Source organism: Hippoglossus hippoglossus, chromosome 21 (assembly GCF_009819705.1).
Source record: "Hippoglossus hippoglossus isolate fHipHip1 chromosome 21, fHipHip1.pri, whole genome shotgun sequence".
Lineage (NCBI taxonomy): Eukaryota > Metazoa > Chordata > Actinopteri > Pleuronectiformes > Pleuronectidae > Hippoglossus > Hippoglossus hippoglossus.
Window position 1 is genome coordinate 22,467,831 of NC_047171.1, and position 14,260 is coordinate 22,482,090.

General features: G+C 41.3%; 1 protein-coding gene and 1 long non-coding RNA gene across 3 annotated transcripts; both read right to left on the minus strand.

Moving 5' to 3' along the window:
• Window positions 1-1,660: 1,660 nt before the first annotated feature.
• On the minus strand, window positions 1,661-13,572 carry si:ch211-67e16.11. 2 transcript variants are annotated; one of them, XM_034573470.1, is made up of 9 exons: window positions 12,226-13,572; window positions 11,124-11,396; window positions 7,416-7,658; window positions 6,607-6,777; window positions 6,212-6,343; window positions 5,467-5,633; window positions 4,543-4,815; window positions 4,238-4,455; window positions 1,661-4,207 (listed from the first exon to the last, which is right to left on the minus strand). In XM_034573470.1, the coding sequence occupies exons 1-8, from the start codon at window positions 12,464-12,466 to the stop codon at window positions 4,279-4,281; spliced, it is 1,677 nt and encodes a 558-aa protein (XP_034429361.1). In that variant the 5' UTR covers window positions 12,467-13,572; the 3' UTR covers window positions 1,661-4,207; window positions 4,238-4,278. The 2 variants fall into 2 exon arrangements, with proteins under 2 accessions (XP_034429361.1, XP_034429360.1); XM_034573469.1 differs by having other exon boundaries at window positions 1,661-4,455.
• LOC117754554 lies at window positions 1,661-14,025 on the minus strand. Its single transcript, XR_004612465.1, has 2 exons — window positions 13,597-14,025; window positions 1,661-4,252 (listed from the first exon to the last, which is right to left on the minus strand). It is a non-coding gene; the product is annotated as an uncharacterized LOC117754554 (long non-coding RNA).
• Window positions 14,026-14,260: the final 235 nt, after the last annotated feature.

Here is a 14,260-nt window from a genome sequence, read left to right on the forward strand (position 1 = left end):
CGTCTGCATATCCTTGAAAGTAGCCACCATCGTAGAAAACTAGCTGCAAGAAATGGTCATGTTTGCTCAGTGGCATCATGGTGGCAAAGCTGTAAGGAACAATGGTGGGAACTTAGTGAAATGTCAAGGTGAAAGTTTCCTCTGCAGCAGAAGAAGAAGAAGCAGTGGACACATGATTCCACCTGAGTCATTAAAAACCGAGGCGATTGTGTTACTGTGATTGTTTTGGTCAAAACATCCTGAATGGGTTGAAAGTTACTGTTTGGGGGAAACACTATATCAGCAGCCTGAGGGCCCTAAAGAGACGGAGACAGATGGAGAGAATGTGTCGTTAGCAATAAAACCCACTGTAACAACAACTGAGTCAGTGATTCACATTAAAAATGTGTTTATGTTGGTTATATAACTTTTCTGAAAAAGTCACACGTAGTAATATCTTAGAAAAATACATTGTGATACAGTTCAGTTAAATTAACAGTTATTCATATCTTTATTGGAGCTGCCCTCAGCTTCATTTTAAAGCTCAGCTCATTGTTTAGTTGTCCGGGCCCAAAACTTTACTGCCCTCACTGCTGCGTTTTCCGTCCCAGCAGGCAGCAAAAAAAACGACATGGTTTTCTTTGAACATAGCGGAGCGTTTAGCAGCTACAGATCCAGATGTTATTCTCAGCGGTCGTCAGAGACTGAAAAAACAGAGCTGAAGAGAATATTTCACTCATCAGACAACTAAATGCAAATTATTATGTTGCTCGCCGGCTTGAGGTGTAAATAAGCAACTCAAAAGAAAGAAATTTGAGCTTTTAGTTCATCATCTTTTAAAGCTTAATTTGAATTTTCATCGAAAAAAAACAACTGCATCAAGTTGTTTTCTCCTTCAGGTGATTACAAGTGTTGATGAATTGTTCTTTTTGATTATTAGCCCCTGTGTCGCCGTGTTCGTCGAACAGATCTCCCAACATGCTTTGCTGCACCATTACACTTGACTCTTTTGGTTTTCAGACCTGCACTGAACTTTACACATTTTACTGAAATTATCCGGAGCAAGTCTTTTGCTCTGGACAATTTCCGGAGCTTTACCTGCCAACCACACTGTTAATTGTCAGAGTTAGTCCATGTGAGAATACAGCAGAACGATGTCTGACAAATTCACAGCGAGCGCGGTGGAGGTGACACAAGAAGAATCCAAATAACTCAGGATGACAAAGATGATTAGAACAAAGTACACGCAGAACACGCAGACGAAGACTTCAACTTGGAAAGTAAACGAAAACACTGTGCTTTCAAAATGTATGCAAAGTATAAGGATCTAACATTGAGAATAAATAAGGTTTAAGACATAAAGTGTTGAATTAATGCGACTAAATATGTTTGATAATTTATTTCAGAAAAGTTAATCAGAAAACAGGTTAATATTGGAATATTGGTTTCCAGGTACACGTGTCTAATGTCTTTTCTCTTTCTAACCCTAACCCTAACCCTATTAATACAGTGTTTACTTGTAAAATCATGGAACAAGTCCAACTATTCTGCTGTATTTCCTTATAAAGTAGGGTTCACATCAAAGTTGTTCCTGTGTTGATTACATCTTGACAATAACTCATCATCGTCAGGACGGTGCTTCAGAGGTGGACACTGAACAAAGGAATCTCTGATACATCACTGCTTTCTAAAAGTTTTTTTATTGACTAGATTTTGTGATGCTGCATGCAACTAGAAACATTTCAGCTAAATTACATCTCGTATTCTGTACAGATCATTACACAAACTGTGAATATGCACATGTCGACTCGTTGGACGAGGTTTCGTTTCAAAAATGTTGCACGGCAAACTGGAAAGTTCAACCTCTGTCGCTTGAATAAACAAATCTCTATAGTAAAATCAGTACAATGAGGAAACATCAGTATGAAACACAGCGGGGAGGGAAGGAGATGCACTCTGGACTGTGGCTCATGATCTGTGTGGTTACTGCGAGGAAAACTAAAACATGACAGGAGGTAATGCACAGAGAAAAATCACAAAGATCCAGCAAAGCCAGCACGTACGTTGTAAGTGTAGAGATGGGTTAATGTTAGAGCGTGTGCATGTTTCATGTGATGGACCACACACACACACACATACACTTACATGTCTTTATTAAAATGCCATAGACAGTCTGCGTAGCAGCGAGGGCAGTCTCAGTGCTTCATATCTTAATCATGATCGCTGCTAACCAATCTCCTTGTCTGTCATTTCCCGTCTGACTCGGCCCATCTTGCTGTCCTTCCTCATGAAAACTCCTTCACCTCTACATATAAAAAAAGTGAACCTCCTGACGTCAGACACTCTGGTATTAGGACGTAAAATCCAGATTTTTCTGGAGTGCTGGCCATCATTTCATTATGGCATAAGTTTATTTGTCAATCCTGTTTCTGAAATCGGGGACTTATCGAATTATCGACTTGTAAGAAAGTAGCTACAAATACTCACTTCTCATGTAAACTGGGGATTTGTTAAAAACCTTATGTGGTTGTCACAGCGCCGTTGATTGACATTGCAAATGATTGAAAAAGTCTTATTCGGTAGAGACTCTCCTCTCCAGAAAAAATACTGAATATCAATTCATATGGACACTGTTGCTTTCTCTTTCAGGATATTTTAGTTTTTTTTGTTATAAATCCAGTGAAAAGACCAAAATCAACAATAACTTGGAAGTATCTTCTATAAATCAATGAGCCACACTGTCACATGCTGCCTCATTATGATGAACACAGGCGCATTGGCTGTACATAAACATGGACGACGTGACAGCTACCAAAAGTGAAGCCAAAATGTCTCAATCGCCCCCTGGTGGCTGGCTGCATTATAGGTCATAAACTCTGCCTCCTCCATGTAAGCAGATGGGACATGAACCAAACTTAAAAGTCAACTATATTTTTCTCTAAGATGGTTTCTGTCCAAGTGTTACGTTTGGATTTAATTATTCAATGATATAAAAGTGGGCCCTTGCTACCATGTCTCCATCTCTCGATCTCTATTTACAGTCTATGTGTACTCAGTCCTGTCGCCACAAATACTAAAACATGTTTAAAATGTGTTTTCATCCACAGGTGAAACTAGTTCCTCTTCATGCATGATTGTTTGAGTGATGTTTGCTGAAAACGTCAGAGTCCAACTGTTTCAGGGATGATTGCCACAAAAATAGATGGGAACTTGAAATGTTTTGATGGACAGACTAATGCACTGCTGGCTTTGGTTTTTTCATGATAACAATATAGAATCATATTTTAAATATACGGAATAAACATCAGGGGAGTGTGGAAAAAAAATACTGTGAATACTGAGATAAAAATCTCACTGTTGGTGTTGGAAGTATTAGTTTGACCAAAAATGTGTTACAACAGTGAAGACTTTAGTCAGTTTGTGAAATAAAAACCCAAAATACACACAACACATGGATGGAAAGTCATTTTACGTTTCAGTGTTTCGTCCCTTTTGCTGTCTTGTGACAAATTAATTCCAGCATCTTATTCTAACTTTAAATGGGGAGAAGGAGATAATAAAGTGGATAAAGATACTGAAAAGGAGACAAAAAGAAATGTCGGAAAAAGCGACAGAGGAAGGGGAAAAGATGGAGGCAGCTGAGCGAAATAAGAAATGCAAGGAAGGAAAGGAAGGAAAGAAGGAGGCGAGAAGGAGGTGAGAAGGAGGTTAGAGAAGAGAGGGACAATGGGAGGAAGGTGGCAGACAAAAGGTAAAGCAAAGGACAAAATGAAGGAAAAGAAGGAAGAAGTAATAAATGTCGTAAAGATTATAATAGAGGCGGATGATTGGCTCTGACATGTTAAAGTGCCCAGGAGATGTGGCGTACACACACACTAACACAAACACAAACGCACGCGCAAAAACACACTGACCCGAGCGTAAGCTAGCAATAGTCTCCAAGCGTGGTTGTCCTCTTGTTGAACTCACACACATACATACACCCACACAAACACACACACACAACATGGCGTTCAGGACACTCCCATTGGGATGAGCTGTCATCGCCATGGTTACAGTCTTCGAGTTCAGAGTTAGGACACACACACACTTCAGTGTCCACAAAGCACACTGCAACTTAAGTCCTAAGTCAACACACCGCAAACACCTTGTGTGAGTCCTGTGAGTGTGTGTTTGTTTGTATGTGTGTGTGTGTGTTTGTGTGTGTGTCCATAATAAATCTCTCTCTCTCTCTCTCTCTCTCTCTCTCTCTCTCTCGCTCTCTCTCTCTCTCCTGGTCAGTCTCAGTGTCTCTCTCTCTCAGTTGGTCCGCCTGTGTTTCTGGTGCCACAGCGCGGTCGGCAGATTCTGGCAGCCCTGGTATTCTCGTCGCATCTCCCCGTCAGTCAGCGGCGGCGTGGCGTTGCAGGGGGCGCCCGCCAGGGTCACGTTCAGAAGGCCGGCCCACGGCTCCAGCAAATGAGATATCCCTGCAGCCTGAAGGCATCATGAGTGGAAGAGGTCAGGAGATCATTTAGAAGAGTGACGAGAGAAATTAAACTTAACGGCGAACAAATAAATTACCTTCCCCAGGTGGTCCAGCAGGCAGTTTGCAGGGTGGATGTAGGACCAGCTGCCGTCCTCCGAGCCCATGTTCACCCTCTGGTTGTGGTGGTTGTGGGTCTGCCGCGGCTGCTTTGGGATCAGGACCACGTTGAGGTGTTTCTGGGACCCTCGCAGCCTCTTGGACAGAACGCCACTGTAGCTCTGATCCACAAAGAGCAGGACGCGAGTGGCCCTGCAGCCGGCCAGGTCGGCCAGCAGCTCATTGACCGAGTATCGCTCCTTCAGATCAGCCTGGAAAGGGAAAGGAATGAAAAGGAGACTTGGGTGGGCTGTCGAATATAAATCTTCCAAGGTTTTTCTTTGTCTGCCTGATCTACCAGCACTGCATGCAGCCATAAACACATAGCACCAATTGCTATAGATGAGTTTGATGATTGTTGTGCATCTACTGGGTTTCACAAAAAAGTTTCTGTGACTCCACTTCCTCCCGCTATCCAGAAATGAAGCTAAAATGTTCCAATATTAATGCTGCCATCTTGCGCATGCGTCTGATTACAGTTTTCAAATACCTTGCCCAACATGGAGCTCTCTGATCTGACATATTAACAGAATAAATGATTAATAACTGAAATTCCATCCATGACCTGTTTACCATGACATGAGCACAGCCTGACTTCAAAGATCAGCTCATATCCTCATTTTCAGAAAATGTGACGACACAAATTCTGTTGTCTGGGTGGTCCTGTGTGTGTGTGTGCGTGTGTGTGTGTGTGTGTGTGTGTGTGTGTGTGTGTGTGTGTGTGTGTGTGTGTGTGTGTGTGTGTGTGTGTGTGTGTGTGTGTGTGTGTGTGTGTGTGTGGAGTCATCTTTATCAGGCTGATAATGGCTCCCATGTGTGTCCAACAAATCATTCTTTCCTAAAGTGTGTACTGTCTTTCTTACAATGCCGTTGAGGTTGGCGTCCCACAGCAGCATGGTGCCATCGTTGCGTGTTGGCGAGTTCAGGTAGAGAACCAGTGTGTCGGCACAGTGTTGCTTCCTGCAGACGTACGACACGTGGTTACGAATCACCGCTTTCTCTGTTGCCGAGTACACGCCCTCTATGTCCTCTGTTGGGGGGAAATAAATGCATATTTTTATTTACACAAATCTCACAGCAAGAGGATTAAATATCTTGAGTTCAAATCTGCTCCACAAGTTTCAGTCTCAGCTGACTAATCAAATATAAATAAATAAATAACTTCTCAAAAACATGAACACTTGAACAAACATTAATGTGATAAGAACTGCATAAAATGACAGAAACCATCTTTGAGAAAAATGTAAATACTTTAACTGTTCACTAACATGGAGGAGGCAAGGTTTATGACTTATACTGCAGTCAGCCACCAGGGGGCAATCGAGACATTTTGGCTTCACTGTTGGAAAGCTGTCATGTCGTAAATCTTAAAATTTTACAGTCTATGTTCTGTATAGTGAAAACTTTACTTTTGATACTTCATGCAATACGTTTTCTAGTTTTGTACCTTTACTTACCGACAAAGTCAAATTCTAAACGCAGGATGTTTACGAGTATTTTCATACTTGATACCAACTTTACTTTAACACATTTTATGAATTCTTCTTCCATCGTTAGTGTTTTTTCGTGTGTAACCGAGACGGTGATGAGATTTTAAAATTGTCGTACCAGGAAGTTGTCCACTGCTGGCAAAGAAGGTCTTGATGTGATCTTTATGGAAGCCATTGTTCCGGAGCATTTTATAGAACCCCTGAAGATTTTCAACGTGATGCTGGAACGTCATCTGTTGCTGCCAGCCACCTGCCCACGCCCACACACACACACACACACACACACACACACACACACACACACACACACACACACAAACCACACAAGTAATTTTTCCCGACACGGAGCATTACACTCTAATAGCAACAGGACAGTCATCACTGTTATAAATCAATGTTGAAAAAAACTTTTAAGATGTGGCGATGTTTTTATTTATCAGTTTTACAAACCAAAATAACTCATAGATTTATGGAGAGATGGTGGTTTGGGTTAAACAAACGACTGAGTCGTACCCGATATGAGCACGGCGTGGTCACAGGTCTGGTAGAGCCGGCAGGAGAGGTGAGTGGCGAGCGGCTGCTGGTGGCAGCGGCGAGTGTTTTTATTCAGCTCGCAGCTGGAGACAGGCAAACTTGGAGAGCCCATCGGCAGCGGCTGAGGACACCTCGCAAACTCTGTGTGGTCTGTGGGAGGCAGGAATAAAAAAGGATCAGCTTCACAGAAAATGCACAGGTGTTTGTCTCGGAAACAACTTCTAAAAGAGCATTTAACCCATTTCCTGACATTAAGACCATTTGCTTGGGACACAACCAACCATTAGGGACAACCTCATCCCCACATATTTGTAGCATTTGGGTTGGGTTTTTGGTCTTATCCTGAGGATTGTCTGTGTTTTTTTTCCTATAAGCTTTTCTCACGACTCCCAGGTTGCTAGCAGAGGCTGCAGGTGTGGGTGGTCCTGGCAGAACGTGCATTTCACTCAGAAAGCCTCCCACCAGGAAAAGTGAAGCCAACAGAATGCCACTCAAGCTATAAAATGCAGGTGGATTTTAACAATCACTGCGGTTTGTTTAGTTTTTCTTTTTCTACACTTAACACTTGGAACACTTTCCGGGACATGCATGAAGCGTAAACTGTTAAATGTTGGATGAATAATGACGGTGGTTAATCCCCTGACTTTTTATTAAGGACCACCACCGACATCTGTGGTCTTGAGTGAAATGTTATTGGTTTTGATGATTTCCTGATGATTTATCTATTGAGTCAAATCCTTCATGTGCTCCATCTTCCTTTCAACCTGTGTCAGTACTGAATTCCTCACCCACACATCTAAGTCTCTGTGTTCGGTTGCTGTCTCCGACCCCGACAACCAGCGGCAGGAAGTGGACTTCGCAGAGCCCTCCCACGGTCCGCTCTACCAGCCGGCCGCCACCAGTGGTGCTGATACGGGCCCCACCTGCCAGCCGGCTGTGTCCGTTACCCATGAGCCTCTCTGGCCCGGCTTGCCGACGCTTCAGCTGGTTCTGACAACGACCCTTCAGAGCCAGAGTCAAGCACTCGTCACCTGAAGACACAGAGAGCGACACAAGAGTTTGAAAAGAAGGTGATAGATACAGTTTTTATCAGATTTATTGACATTATACAGATTCTCCCAATGCATAAGGAGTTTGACCTCTTTCTTTTAGGCTTTAAGATATTCGAAACAAACTCATTGACAACTAGACTCTTTTATTTCTGTTGCCGTTGAAAGTCTGAATCTTTATGTAGAACTGCATTTTACTTGACTCTATTGGTCTTGTATCATTATATTATAGTATAATATCTTTTAAATTGATGGTAGCAGTTTATTATCTACTATTTCTTTTTTTCATATACTTTTTTATTTTCAATCCCAGCCAATCCCAACTGATATTTCGAGCAAGAGGTGGGTTACACCCTTGAAATATATATATTTTTTATACATGTCCTTGTCTACTAATTGTTTTCTGTCAATGACATTGGTGTGTTTCCTTTTGAATAACAATAAAGTATATGTTGAAGTTAATCATTTTATTTCACACCAGACTGTATTCACCCCTGAATAATTATATTTAATCAGATTCGCACAAACTAACTGGTTTAAAAAGAACTTCAAGCAAATACTGTTTTATTTCTATTTTATTATTCACTTGCTCTCTTGTTTACTTATCTTATCTTATCTCATCTTATCTCATCTTATCTTATCTCATCTTATCTTATCTTGGTGATCGTTAGGGGCCTGGCCACAGTTGCTTTGCCGTAGGGCCGTCTAACAGATTCATTGTGCCATGATCAGCATGGCTAGAGTTAAGTTATAAAATCATACATAGCATAAAGAACCCAAAGCTCCATCCTGCTCCTTTTGATTACACTTCTCTCTTCACCTCCTGTGCCCTCTGTCATTTATCTCCCTCACTCCCCGAGCTTCTGGTTTATCTCACTTTTTCTCCTCCGTGTACTAAACTCCCCCTTTCCCCTACTCCATCTCTCCTACTCCCTCCACTCTTCTCCAGGTTAAATTAGGTCTAAAAAAAGTTTTGCTCTTAAAGACGTTGTTCAATCTCCGTCGACGGGACCCAGCAGGGGGCCCCGTGCTCCATGTGCGTGTGTATGAATAATTGACCGGTGTGTGTTCGTGTAACAAGAAGCCAAATTCACCTCAACATCTGGCCCCAACCTCTCTCACAGCAGGAGGTCAGCGACTTTCACTTCAACACACGATGATTTTACAGAACTTGTGAGGACCGATGCAGAACACATTGACTTCCTGTCCCATTAGACCGTTTCTACATGAATGAAGCACTTTGGAGACTTTTACTCTCGCTTTTGGCCTTTTATCCACATTGAAGCGGGCGTTTATATTTTAGAAACACTAAGGTTTGATCATTTCACAAAAGTTTGAAATACTCTCTTATTCCTTTTAAAATAACATTTTCTTTTTTATGCTGGGGACATTTCTCAATAAAGTTGCTTATACTGACATATCTTCTTTTCTGATCAGATGATTTACAGAGCATTAAATTGTGATTTAATAAACTAACCAGGACAAACAGTAAATCTTCAGTATATAATATATATAATATAATATTTTAAATGAAATAATATAAAAACATGCCTAACACAGTGTAGCTGTAGATGACAAACTTTAGAAAACAGATAAGAATGAATGGAAACCACTCAAGATGAAAAACAGAAGACACCTTTTGGATTTAAACACAGACTGAAATAAAGATGGATGACATGACACTAGCTCCTAAAAGTAAAGCCATGTCTTGATTACCTGCCTGGTGTCTGGCTGCAATATAGGTTATACAATTTCAGTCAGACAACTCATGTTCAAACGTTTATTGCAGCAGTAGAACATGTTTATTGTTTGGCGTCTAGGCTCCAACTTAATCCCTCCCCCATATGATTACACAGGACTGATGGGAGTGATGAGCAAATACTTGTAACCCCCCCGTTGGAGCCTACAGGTGGATGCTGGGGTGGTGGAGGGGCTGAAGCAACTGGTAGCAATACTGCAGCAGCAGTGCGAGCAAAGGGGATGATGGGAAATTTATCTCTGCTTAAATAGACCACCTGATAATATGTCACATGATGTATTTCACATGATTGGAGCAGCGCAGCTCGAGTTGGCTGCCTGAACTAGCTCGCAGGCATCGCTCCATTAAAACAGAGTGAAACATCATGATTGACTGCTGGGAGTTACTCGCGATTGGTCGAGCACATGTATGGGCGGGACCTTGATAGAGTGGCTTCATCCTCAGATCACTACTGCACAGCCTCTGGTTTCAAATTACATATTCGGCGCAAGATGGCAGCGTTCATGTCCAGGACATCTTGATATTATTTCCAGATAGTGGGAGGAAGTAGTGATGTGTTGTCCATCTTTACTTACAGTCTGGGAGGAGAGAACTTGGTTCTCTTAAACTAAAAGGAAATTAAACTTGGGCTGAATTTTCATATTGTCCGTCTAAACATTATCATAGAACCAAAACAGGAAGTGATGAACAACCAAAAATATTCCCACCTTGCAAATGTCCTTACTCTTAATCTTTAACTCAAGTAGGTTACCATAAATAGAAAATGCAAACACACGCGCAGGCTGAGACATCACAGGTGTAGCTGTGGGCACAAAGTGCTGAAGTCTGGTCGAACGCCCTCTGAGCAGGAAAATGTCCTGTATCACACAATGAGCTATAAATGGGACCACGCCAACCAACTTGTCTCTTCTGCTCCAGTTAAAGGCAAAACCAACACAGTCAATACACGCTACATACACACAAATTCTACACAAGTGCATACACTGTATATCTGGTGCACGTGTTAAAACAGAAATTCGTAGACACACAGAAGGAAAAACAAAGAAGCCTTGCACTGCTTTTGAATACAATCACTATTACCCATGATACAACTATTCCAGCTTTAATATCATCTTTGCTGCAACTATAGATGCTACAAAAACTGAATGGGATCAACACTAAACTTTTCTTTAATTCACTTTATTAAGTGTCATTCCTTATTATAGTGGTCTTACTCCTAGCTTAACTATTTTATTGCTGTATTTGATATTGTTATGCTGCTTTTACTCATTTGAAACAATTTGGTAGCTTTTTCAAGATTGAGACGCATTTTTGAGAAAAACCGGAGAAACATTGATGGTCCGAAAACTATACAACCAGTTTACAACAATGTAAACCGTAATGGGCCAAGAAAAGAACCCTGCGGAACACCATTAGTGATTATTATCGCTTCTGCTACTTTTGGAACTGTCTTCTATCTACTATTACCACTACGACTATAACTGTATCACAACTACTGCTACCACTGTTAGGTTTTACCATGACTACATGATGCTGTCTATACTATTTGTTGTGCATTTGAGAAGAAAAACTTTATACTCAGTTATGTTTAGCTGATAAATGCTTTGATTATACACTATATGCATTCATTTAGGCCAAATTTAGATAAATGATTGGGCATTTCCGAAACAGCTGATTGACAGACTCACCCAGGTAAATGCCGTCCAGGTGGGCACATCTCTTCTTTGTCATGTTCACGTCCAAGTAGAAGAGGACCACAGGATGTCCAAAGTTTTCCCCGGGGCTCGGATCCAGCACCAGGACGGCATCGTGGGCCATGGATCCAGGAAAAGGCTGCTGGTGTCTGTAGGGACCGTCCCCTCCATTCGGCATCTGGCTGACCCCGAAACCTCCCCGAGGTTTGGAGCTCACTGTCCCACCTGAGGAGTCCGGCAGGATGGCCACAACTTTGTCTGAGGAACCTGAAAGATTTTGGAACAGCAGACTCCTCATAGTAACACAAAAAAATTAAGTTGTAATGATCCATTTATAAGAGAAATTAGAAAACATACGATTGTTGATAAGTAAATACTATAAATTTGAATTTGAAGTTTGCCTGAGGTCTCTGTGTCTTTAGTGTTTACAGGAATCATAGAGTGATGCTCAATTTGAATCCATATATATGGGACAAATAATGAATTTAAACATAATATAGTGGCCATATTCATATAAAATTGAATAAATTCTGTAAAGTAAAGAAATTATGAAAAATTAACACTTGAGGACATTTTACATTATTTGGTTTTGTATAAATTTGTTGATATTCTATTTTGATTGATTTAAAATGACTTTATTTCCATTTTCTAATAATTTAATATATGTGCAGATTTTACAGATTTGTTATTTAAATACATCTTGTTGTTTATCACATTAATATTGATTCTAATATTCAGACCAACACACATAAATTGTCTTTTGAAATTCATTCAAAATAAAACTTTTCACATATAAGTGATCTAATTTTGAATTTGAGCAGCACAACTTTGTTTGTAAGTTGGTGGACATAATAAGGACCATTTATTCAGTGAAATACTTTTATTCTAAGACAATTAATACCTTAATCCTAGTCAATTAATTTTTCTCTTTATCCTTATTCTAACTGTCAGACTCATAGATTTTCACATGAACTTACACTGTATGTTCTCAGTGGTTTATTCCATATAAAGTGCCAAAAACATCATATGATTCTCACACAAAATAAGAAACAATGTTTAAAACACTGTGGTGATGCATGACCTTTGACCTCTGTACCTGCGGTGGTGCGTGGCTCCGACACGTAAACGGCCACGGCAGACAGCGGGAGGTGGGCGAGCTGCCTGCACTCTGCCTCGGAGAGTGAGGACATGCGGAGGCACCGGTCCAGCTGGTCCCACTGCAGAGACTGGAGACCGGAGTGGACCCAGCGCTCCAGCACGCTGCCTGTGGAGGCCGTGACGGAAACATGGAGGCTGAGGATGCTGAGCGGAGCAGCGAGAAGCAGCAGGAGCCTCATTCTCACACCAGGGATCTACTTGTTCTTTAGCGTCTGATATTTTCACTTGTGATTATTCCTCCTCAGTTCTTCTTCTTTTAATTCGTCCTTGTTTTGTTCTTCACTCTTGGTTTATACCTTTCTCCCTTTTTCTGTTCTCTCTTGATTATTCCTTTTCTTCTCTGTATCTGCTCTAAACCTCCTGGTCCTCTTTTTTCCTCTTATATCCCCAGATGTTCCTCTTTTCCTCTGTATCCTATTATTCCTTCACTTTTGTCTCTTCACTTGAGCTTTTTTGTCCTTTTCCTGTTTTTGCGTCCAGTTGTTTTCTTCCAGAATAATATATTTTTTAAAAAAAATGTCCTTTACTTTTCACGCTAATTACCTGTCTTCTGTATTCACGCTCTTCCTTCTTTATCTGGACATGAGAGGGTGAAGTTCTCACAAACGTTGGTCTATGACATCAGAAAACTTCTCCTCCTGTCTTGTTGCTTTTCAGCTTTATTTCTCCTTTTTCTGCCTTTGAAATGAAAAGTAAATCTGTTATTCTGTCTCTATTTTTATCTTTAAATCTACTTTTCTTTGCACCTGAGTCGATGCAACATATCTCAACATCCTCTTTGGGTTGATCTGACAATGAGAAACCTGTTTCCCTTTTTTTCTCTCTTCACTTGTTTTTCTTTATTCCTCTTTTCTTCTGGACTTCAGAGCAGGGTAATATATCCAACACTCCCCAAAGGCAACACTTTTTTTGTTGTTGTTCTTTCCTTCTTCTTCTTCTTCTTTATTCGTCCCTCGGGTGGAGAAGGATTTATTCTGCAGCAGCTTCAGGCTCTGTGTTGGTTTGGGAGGCAATAGATCATCCTGTAGAAAGAAGAAAAAAGTTTGTCCTGGTGATCAGATCCTCTTCTGTCGTTCTTTTCTTCTCTTCCTTTTTGTGGGACGAGTCTTAAAGACTCTTTGCTCTCAGTGACACTTGAGATCAGAGCGTCCACATCCACCAGGACGGACACCACTCCTGCTGCTCAGCTTCAATCTGCTTGCCCTGCTCTCTTTATCTGTCTGACTCTCTCTCTCTCTCTCTCTCTCTCTCTCTCTCTCTCTCTCTCTCTCTCTCTCTCTCTCACACACACACACACACACACACACACTCTCTCTCTCTCTCTCTATCACACGAACACACACTTTCCTCTCTCTCTTCCTCTAGCTCTGACATGCCAGAGGTAAAGGAGAAGGGAGGATATGAAGAGAGAAAAACTCCAGAGGAGGAAAGAGTTTGTGCAACGGAAGAGAAAAAAAAGAGGGAATGATGAGAAGAGAAGGAAGGAGGAGAGGAGAGGAGAGGAGGAGAGATGAGGGAAGAATAGACAACAGTGATGGAAGAGGAAGAAACGTGAGAGAAGGATCAGGATAAAAAGGAAAGAGAGAAAGGATGAAAAAGTGGGAGGAGGGGTCGAGAGGAAAAAAGGGTGGAAAGGCGGAAAATAGGAAAGGAAGAGAGGAAAAGTGAGAAGAAAACCTGCACAAGAGAGGAGAAGTGAAAAAAAGAGAGCGGTAGCGAAACAGAAATGGGAAAGAAATAGAAGGGGAGAATAAGAAAGGCAAGGAAGAAAAACAGGGAAAGTGGGAAGTAGAGAGGAAAGGAAACAGGGAGGAAGAGAAGAGGGGAGGAAAAATGTGGATGACGAAAAGTGAGAACTGGGAAAGGAAGTAATGGGAAACATAAGCAATAAGAAAAGTATGAAGGGAAAAGAAGAGTAGGAAAAGAAATAGGAAATGAAGGAAAAATTATGAAAATGAGGGGGGGAATTATAG

What these genes read in the sequence shown, in the direction of transcription:
- si:ch211-67e16.11 (XM_034573470.1), bottom strand. Translation starts at nt 12,466, where the DNA reads ATGAGGCTCCTGCTGCTTCTCGCTGCTCCGCTCAGCATCCTCAGCCTC. An exon ending in GGAGCCACGCACCACCGCAG is followed by an intron (nt 11,397 to 12,225) that starts GTACAGAGGTCA and finishes AAAATCTTTCAG; the next exon opens with GTTCCTCAGACAAAGTTGTG. An exon ending in CCACGCCGTGCTCATATCGG is followed by an intron (nt 6,344 to 6,606) that starts GTACGACTCAGT and finishes GGGCGTGGGCAG; the next exon opens with GTGGCTGGCAGCAACAGATG.